This window comes from Ammodytes marinus, assembly GCF_949987685.1.
Source record: "Ammodytes marinus genome assembly, chromosome: 14".
In the NCBI taxonomy this organism is placed as follows: Eukaryota; Metazoa; Chordata; class Actinopteri; order Uranoscopiformes; family Ammodytidae; genus Ammodytes; species Ammodytes marinus.
In genome coordinates this window covers 16,360,480-16,369,278 of record NC_137218.1, presented here as the reverse complement: position 1 = coordinate 16,369,278, position 8,799 = coordinate 16,360,480, and the positions used below count along the sequence as shown (strand labels likewise).

General features: G+C 45.5%; 1 protein-coding gene across 2 annotated transcripts in view; it reads left to right on the top strand.

Moving 5' to 3' along the window:
* The first annotated feature begins 221 nt into the window (after positions 1–221).
* The window catches only part of LOC307260370 (pecanex-like protein 3), a 29,103-nt gene continuing 20,525 nt past the window's right edge, over positions 222–8,799 (top strand). For both annotated transcript variants that reach the window (XM_080040591.1, XM_080040590.1), the window contains exons 1-7: positions 222–326; positions 1,290–1,780; positions 2,398–2,606; positions 2,711–2,816; positions 2,920–2,959; positions 3,076–3,171; positions 3,449–5,158. In XM_080040591.1, coding sequence (XP_079896717.1) covers positions 1,628–1,780; positions 2,398–2,606; positions 2,711–2,816; positions 2,920–2,959; positions 3,076–3,171; positions 3,449–5,158 — 2,314 coding nt within the window. In that variant the 5' untranslated portion in view covers positions 222–326; positions 1,290–1,627. The remainder of the gene's footprint in view (positions 327–1,289; positions 1,781–2,397; positions 2,607–2,710; positions 2,817–2,919; positions 2,960–3,075; positions 3,172–3,448; positions 5,159–8,799) is intronic.

Here is an 8,799-nt window from a genome sequence, read left to right as displayed (position 1 = left end):
CAACTAGTTGTTAGCTAGCGCTAGCTACCCAGTTAGCTAGCTTGTTGTAACATTTTAACATTGGCACCTTTTAGAGGCAAGACACAGCTGCCGTTCATCATGAGAGAGGACCTCCGCTCCTGCTGCAAAACTGTCAACCTTTAACCCCAAAGAGGATGCGGGACTTTGAGAAAACAATGATAAGTTAGCCAACGGCCACAAAAGTGAAGCTACAGTTATTGGTCATTGCCTTGCTCGCTAGCTCCCTGAGAAGGAAAGCTCTGAGATTTGGCCAGGACTGGATGCGGAAGGAGGATATGAGGCAAGCTGGACAGCTAATGCTAATTGTAAGCTTTGCTGGGATCAAAATATGGGGAAACATTTCACTGTGAGCACAATTATCAAACCTATCGTGCTTAACTAAGCTAACACAAGCTAATGACGGACAGCTAACAGTCACCCAGAGATCAGCGGTGGAACGGAGTTGTTGTTGTTCGCTGGCGTTTACATTTTGTCAGTCAACGATAGAGACATTACCCAGGGTGAAATGCTGATATATGCGGCCTAGCATTAGCCGGTAACTAGCATCAAGAGATCTAGTGATGTTTCACGTTTGTCAGACAGTTTCAGTGTTGTGCCGCTGCTATCGATTAGGTTTTCAGATACACCGAGGTGATTGAAGGCGGTTGAACAGGTCAGACTTTATCCGATCCCAAATGCTTAGAAATATTCGTAAGCTAGTCTGCTAGCTTGCTAATGTCAATCAGAAAACTTAATCTAGCTGGCACAGCATTGGCCTGTTTCAGCTCTGTCATCCTGTCTGAAATCTGAAAAATATGTCATGTAGCCTCCCTGCTTCTTTGATTTTGGTTATAAGACATGTACTGACAAACGTTACACAAATGTAAATTCGTGCCAGTGGCAGCTTAGGTCATTCTCAGCTTTGCTTTTCGTGATCAGATAAACCATATTCTGCAACTCAACCTTAGTAGGGTTTATCAATGATCAATTATTTAATTGAACACAAATGTATTCCAATTCATCTTTATTTTGCTATATTAATCGAAGAAAAGCTGGAAATCAAGAGGAAACTATAGTTTCATAATCATCATGTGAAATTTAAGGAAGTACTTGAAGTAAAACGAGCTAGAAAAGATACTTAAAGGTGCTCGATATAAACTGATTTTGTGATTGTCAGTGTAATTTCATGAATGGGTTGTTGCCAAATGCCTAGTGCTAATTTGTTCCCAGGGCTGAATGTGATGTGTAGCTTCGTATAAGGAAACAAACCCGTTTGATCTTTCTTACAGATGAATGTTTTTTCATACATTCTGTGGGTTACCAATGTGCCAAAAAGTCACCTTCCCGATTACCCAACAAGGATTAGACTAGAGTGTGGCAGCGTCGGTGCAGGGAGAGAGCCCATACTGGAACAAGAATATGCAAGGACTCTTGACCTCCTCAACTGAAGTATACATATCCAAGGTGCAGAACTATTGTCCTTGATGAGACAGTCTTGGTTAACCTGCCATACCCAATGGAAGTGCCATCATAGATACCAGATACTGTGGCTCGAACTGCCGCAAAGTTTTTTGAGCTACAGCCTTTGAGGAAGCATTTCAGCTTTTGCTTGAACCTCAAGGTGGAGATGGGTTCCCAGGCTCTCCAGATACTGCGGCAGGGTGTGTGGGCTTCACTCACAGGGGGCTGGTATGTGGACCCGCATCAGAGCACCTTCTCCAACTGCTTCCACCTCTACCTTTGGATATTTCTCCTGGCCTTTCCCTTCCTGCTGTTCATGGTAAGCACATTGAACCACATCAACATACAACCTTTATAAACTGTTTGAAAAATGCTATCGAGAATAATTGCTTTTGTTTACCACACTGGATGGTTGCACAAGGGTTTTACACAACACATGGTTGTGACACATTAGGTGAAGGGGGGAATCCATAGCATTACCTTATTTAGTTGTCGGCAAACAGTATGAGAACATTCAAACGTTTCCAGTTTAACCACAGTAGACAGTAGTATGTGAGGAAGTCTTCAAGTGCTTGTGTACATTCACAACCAATGGTCTTGGTTATCATCACCATAGCATTAGCCATGTAGTTCAGTTCCAAAGAAGTGTTTTAAATATTATAGGAAATATGTGAATTTGTTTCAAATCTATCTGCGTCAACATATGTGGTCGCCCTGTGCACTACAGTAGCTGTGTAGTTGCTGTATGGTGGTCGAAATTAGCTATGGCCCTTTGCTTTCATTATGATAAGTAAAAAGCACTGTGTTCAGTTTGATGTCTCTATTGCCCCAGCCATTATGAATGAATTCCTAGTACTCAATCCTTGACTTGGATTGCATGGTATTATTTTCACATTTAGTCTCATCTACTGTCCTCATCTTTTCACTCCCTCCAAGGCTCTGCCTCCTAGCTTGCTGGTAGCAGGTGCCTACTCTGCTGTGGTGGCAGTCTTTTTCACAGCCATTAAGATTGTCAACTTCCGGCTGCATGCTATGTTCGACCTTGGGGAGATTGTGGAGAAGAAGCAGGCCTCACTCACAGCCGAAGCTGCAAGGACAGAAGACGGAGAAGAAGGTTCAGGTGCCCATGATGGGAATCAGCATAGGTAGGAAGATCTTTTCTGGTGCATTTCGGTGAAAAGCTATGAAATCACAATGCTGCGAAAGGACAAATCCTATACATGTTTCTCTATGTGTCACAAATTCATAGGGATAGTCATGTTGGTGTGGAGATGACTGTGTTTCGGAAGGTCAACTCGACACCGCCGGTGCGCTGCAGCTCCCAGCACTCTCTGTTTGGATTGAACCAGGTGTCGGTGAGGATAACCCTATTTGTATAGTACTCTGCATGGTGGAAAATATGCTATTTTGAATTTCCCCCTAACTGTTTGTTTTTGTTACATTTTCCTTATCCTTCAGGAGTTCTTGCCCCAGTTGGAAGATACAGGGGGCTCTAAGGGTAGGTTTCTGAATTCTATGTTTTCATATGGCTTAACTGAATTGACAGGCTTTTATTAACCTGAGTTGAATATGCACTATAGCTTTTTGAGGGACTTCTGTCATTTTTACCTCCAGATATCAGAGAGCTGTTGCGGGAACAAGGAAGCAATAATATGATTGTTACTTCAGCTCATCGTGAGTTACTACGCCAGAGTTCCATGGACACCACTAGTAAGTCTGCTAATTTAAATGGAAAACATACAAGCATCATAAACACTGAACTCTTCCATACAGGCAGTCTCATCCTGCCTGAACAGAAGTCACACACATTGTAGACATGGCTCTTCATTTAGTCCATCAGGATGAATAGTAGTGAAGCCATTTAAATGTATAATTTCAGAGAGGAAAAAAAACAAGTTTAAAAACAGGTCCCAACTCTGACAAAACCTCTCTGCTACACTTCCCAAAGTGCATTTCAATCTAAATGTTGGTCTGTTTCACTGTACAGGAGCTCACAGGGTGGGCCAGTCCTGCATTGCTGCTGCCCTAGGAGGGGATTTCCCTGGCTTCATGGGAGTTTCGGGTGCATTTGGAGAACCCGGAGAGTGCTTGTCTATCCCCCCTTCACCCTCCAGTCAAGAAGATGGGGGCGAGAAAGAACCGTTGCAGGAAGCAGAGGAATTACACCTGACTCATCGGGGTTCTGGGGACAATGGGTTGGGGGCTTATTCTCCCCTTGGCCCCTCTGCTGAATCAGAGAGCTTGGGGGATACTCCCCTAAGCCCTCTTATAAAGAGCAGTTTGAGTGAGGAGCTGAGTCAAAACCTCCTGGGTTTGGGCCTAGACCCAGTGGTGTTTGCACCTGGGACTGAGCACCCAGGCAGTCGCAGTGGGGTCGCGCTGGCAGCTGGCTCTACGGACAGCTGTTTCAGTGCCGGCGGTGCCACCACAGACCGTGAGACTCTAAGCACTGTTAGCAGTTACCGCAGCGAAAAAACGGATTCCACACAGCTGGAAAGTCCGTCTTTCAGCCAGCCACGGCCCTCCGATGGACATGCTCCTGCATCAGCAGCAGGGACGGGCGTCCCCAGGCCCGCAGAGGATCCAGCAGGACAGGGAGGCAGTGACACTGACAACCTGTCAGACAGTGTGCTGCTGCGCTCCCCATCCAAAGAATTCTCCCTCAGCCAGGGGCTGGACAGGACACTTGTTGAAGGAGAGGATTTTCCCCCTGTACTCTGTGATATTGCACAGCCACCTCCTCTCCAGAACTCCTCCCCTTCAAGTAGTGGCCAATCAGAGGTCTGTGATTTAGACCGAAATGTCCCAGTTCCTCCTCTCCCCCCACCTCGGCAGGCCAATTCAGTGCCCTCAGGGCTGGCCCTGGGTCTGGTGTGTTCTGAGCCTGCTTTGCCCATCTCCTCTACACCCTTTTTACTACCCGAGCAGTCTGCTCAGCAGGTGGTGCGCCCTAAAGACTTGAAGCTGCTGCGGGCCAGCGGCAGTAGTGTTGGGCACAGGCCAGGCCGAAGGAAAGCCCCACGAAGGCGAGCTGGCGCAGGGAGCAGTAGTTTTGACTGTGGTTCATACAGGCGTCACAACAATCATAGACAACACAGAGATTACATCCCAGTGCGCAACCGACTGGGCGCCAAGGCGTACAGCGAAAGTCTGTTTGAGGATTCCAGCGACGAGGACGATGGCAGCGACATGAGCGCTGGTTCTAGTCTGGGTTCTCAGCGTCGATACAGCTCTGACGACGATGACGATGACTCGAGTTCCTCTACCTCCTGCTACTCCCCGGAGCTCACTAACACTGGCATTACATCCCCACTCCCCACTGCTGCTCAACTCCCCACTCCAAGGGAAGGGGATTTACCTGAAAGCGCTGGCCCCTCACATTCTCGTGCTGCTCAGCGCTCTTCTAGCACGGCCAGTGCAAAGACTCATGCCAGAGTGCTAAGTATGGACGGTGCAGGTGGAGGCCAGAGCAACACGGCGGCTCTGCCTTCTACTTTGATTACCATGCCCTCCACCTCCACCCCTGCACCGCGCACTCTCACCATCTCCAAGTCTGACCTGGAGGCCCGCACTATCCACACTGACGGCTTCACTGGAACTCACCATCATCGGCTGGATTCTCTCGGAGGCTCGTGGACTGGCAACCAGATGGGCTGGAGGGCAGAAGAGCTGGTTGAAGAGGGAGCTGTGGGAGGAGGTGAGTCCACGTAACCTTTAGAGTCAGTGTCTAGACTGTGTTTTTGTTAAATGAGTTCTTACTTTTTGCTGCATTTAAAGGCAGAATCCTTAGATGGGGCAGTGTTTTCAGTATGTTTTGTATTAACCAGCCTTGGCAGTCCAGAAAATGAAAAAGCATTTATTGACCATAAAGGAATACTACCGTCGTTCTATTTTATTACATTTTCTGCTTCACTTAAACTTCAACTGTGAAAAAATTTATTGATTTGAAAGGGTGTAATTTAGTGTCACTATCCTTCGAATGTCTTGAATGCGTAATTGAACATTGACATTCATTGACTGACCTCAAATCAGTGCTAACTTCCATATCTGTGACATCCTTTTCAACCATGAAATAAACGGGAAGCATGTTTCAAGATGAGGAAAAGGAACTGCCTGGTTACTAAAGATATTTTTGTAATGTGTCGCCAACAAAGACAAAGAATTTCCCACTAACTTCAGGACGGACATGCATGCGTTTGGAGACGGTAGTTCCTTTTTTTTTTTTTTTTTTTTTTTGTGGCTGAAGATTTGAGTCATTACCATTCTATTTAATGCAACATCCTAGAGAGAACAAACAATGTTTAATTACAAGCAGCCTTGTAGGTGTAGGTAAGAAGCCACATTAATGACTCACTGTATAAACACAAAAGTTGAAATGGTGACAACCCTTAGAGGTGTGCTGTCTTTGGCAGACATGAAACAGAGCATGTCTTACTGCATGATACTGAATTAAATGTGATTGCCTTGGCCTCACTACTGCTCTGAAGGCAGGAGAAACATATCCAGCTATGCCCCCGGAGCAGATCACTTACCCCTACAACAGTAGTGAGTCAGTGCGTTTACATGCAGACTCATAATTGGGTAAATAAACAAATAAGACTTCAACAGGACTTGTAAACTGCATGTAAACACCTTTATCCGATCTACTTCGCACATAAACGGACAAGCGAAGTCGGATAAGAACACCTAGATAACTCGTTCATAGTCGGCATTCTCTCTGCATGTATACAGAGATCGGACATTGCATATCGGAGTTTGCGTTCTGTGCCTGCTCGAGAATCCCAGCGGAGGATTTCACAAGGAAGTGTAAGGAGACGACTTAAAAAATAGTAGGGTTGTTGCCAGAAGGGAGCCGGACGTGGCTCTATAACCACTTGTTGAAAGGGCTACAGCGCCACCTAGCATAGTGGAGACTAGGGTTGCTGGACGGGTCCCGGGATTTCGGGATTCCCGTGAAATGAGTCAGTCCGGGAGTACCGGAAATTGGCCGCGGGACCCGTCCTCCCGTTTTTTTTTTTTTTAGTTTTTTTTGAGGGGGGATATATTTTTAAATATTATTTAGACAGGCAGGCATACGAAATACCAGCGCCTCTACAATACTGAAAGTGCTGTGTCCGAGGAAGAGTCTGATGATACCCAAGAATATGCGTATCAGCCAGAGCCAAGCGAGCAGACGATGACCCAGAGCCTTACTGCACATCTGCAGCAGGCAGTCATTAGCCTCGTTAGAGATGTCGCCGTCTTGCTCACACCTGCGCAATTATGACGCTCGGCTTGCTGAGCGCACAGCATTTTTGTTGTGCGCTCAGCAAGACGGGCTTCATAGTTGCGCAGGTCTGAGCAAGACGGCTCCAAGTCGAACGAGGCTAATGACTGCATGCAATGTCCCGAGCCAGACCAGAGGTATGGGAATGACCTCCACAAAATAATTTCAAACGAGTTTGCGCTCTTCGAGGCAACCAAAGAGCGACCCAAACACCTGCAGCAGCTCTACTCTGCACTTTCCACCATACAGCCGACGTCCGTGGAAGAAAGAGCGTTCTCGGTGTCAGTTCGTGACAAAGCTCAGAAACAGGCTGAGCAGTGTTTCTTGAAGTCACACTTCATGAAAATAAAAGAAAGGAAAGCTGGAAAGTAATCTTGCTTAGCGTGTCAGTTTGAATAGGCTGTTAGTTCTGTCATGTCTTATTTTACACGTTAAAGGCACTACGAGTAAGATGGCACGTTGGCGTCCCCTTTGGACAAAAGCGGTAGTATTTTTACGACGCCCGCTGTCGCAAATGCTCGTGCCAGGCGCGTGAGCGTGGACTGAGAAGGGCGCAATATAGTGCATGTTCGTGTGTTGAAAGTGTGAGGACTCTTTTCGGCTCCGTGAGAGTGGTTTTGACACTGCATCAACTAATGCCAGTCAGTACACACACCTGCTTGCAATGAGTTGATTCAGCAGCGTCACCTAACTACTCTCTCTCTCACGGAGCTGTGTCCTCACAGAAAGCGAATGAATGAGAGACGGCAGTTAGTAGACTATGGATCACGATGAGGTAATGTGTTTGTGTTGTTGATGTAAATAATGACTATTTCAGATAATGGTTATCTGATGATGGTGAAGCAAAGCAAACTTTGTGTTAGTACCAACCGCTCATTCATTTAGCAGTCTAGTTTCGCTCTCGTGAAATTGTATACACGTTGCTTGGCAACGTCCTCCCGCCCGCCTATCACTCACTCTCCCTTTTCGCTTTTCTTCATTGCATTCTCTTTTTTTTCTTTGATGGTTCAGCCCCGTTATCAGTCATTTATGACGACAAATAACTGTCTCAAACAAGGCTCCCGCTCCCCTTCCCTCACCTGGAGGGATAGGCTTCTCAAATCGCGTTGCAGCGCCACACTGAAATCTGCAACCAATACGGATATGTGACCATAGAGCCTGCACGAGCGAACCGAAAATCGGACTGGGTGTGCGACCAGACCAAAAGCAGTAATAAAAACTATATAAAAACGTCTTTCTTTGCACTGATGGTCTCGTTTGCTGTTAAAGGTAATTTATGATTATCAGAGGAAACATGAGGTTGTTTAAAAGATATTTAAATGTTACTCGTATCCGCTTTAAGAGCAATCGGTAGCCTAGTGCATTTTTTGTTATTTGCCTATCCTTTGGAAAATATTCAATTTAAACTGATTTCGTTCATAGAAATAAAAATAGATTGTTTGAAATACATTTGTTCGCCAAACACCGTTTTTTGGCCATGTTTTGATATTGAACCTCTGTGAAATTGTTTTCGTATTTTCTTCATAAAAACACCGTTTTCAATAGGCATCTTCTGGAAAATATTTTGCCTAATTTGAATGGCTTTTCTTCATGTTATTTAAGTAGAAATAAAACGTGATGTAATATAGCCTTGTTCTGCTGCATTTATTTATCTATTTGCATTGATTTAGTCCCATTAAAGTAGTATTAAAGGGCAATAATGGTTTCAACGGGAAATCCCGGGAAATCCCGTGAGGAGCTCTGAAATCCCGGGATTTGAAAAGGGGCCATTTCGGGAAATTTCAGCAACTCTAGTGGAGACAGCCATGCATCGGACATTTATCTGATTACTGAAAGGCCATGTATACTCAGACAAGTAACACGGTCCGCTCGAGTGTCTAGTTCGGTATTACCGTCGATAGTAAGCCTGCTATCGGTGTATGAATGTGTGTGAATGGTAACGTGGGAATGGGAACAGGTCTCCCTTGAAAAAAAAAGTCTCCGGTCTCAATGGGATTTACCTGTATAAATAAAGGTTTAAAAAAATAAAAAATACAATGTAGTTGTGCCATGGAAACGCACTGACTGATCCA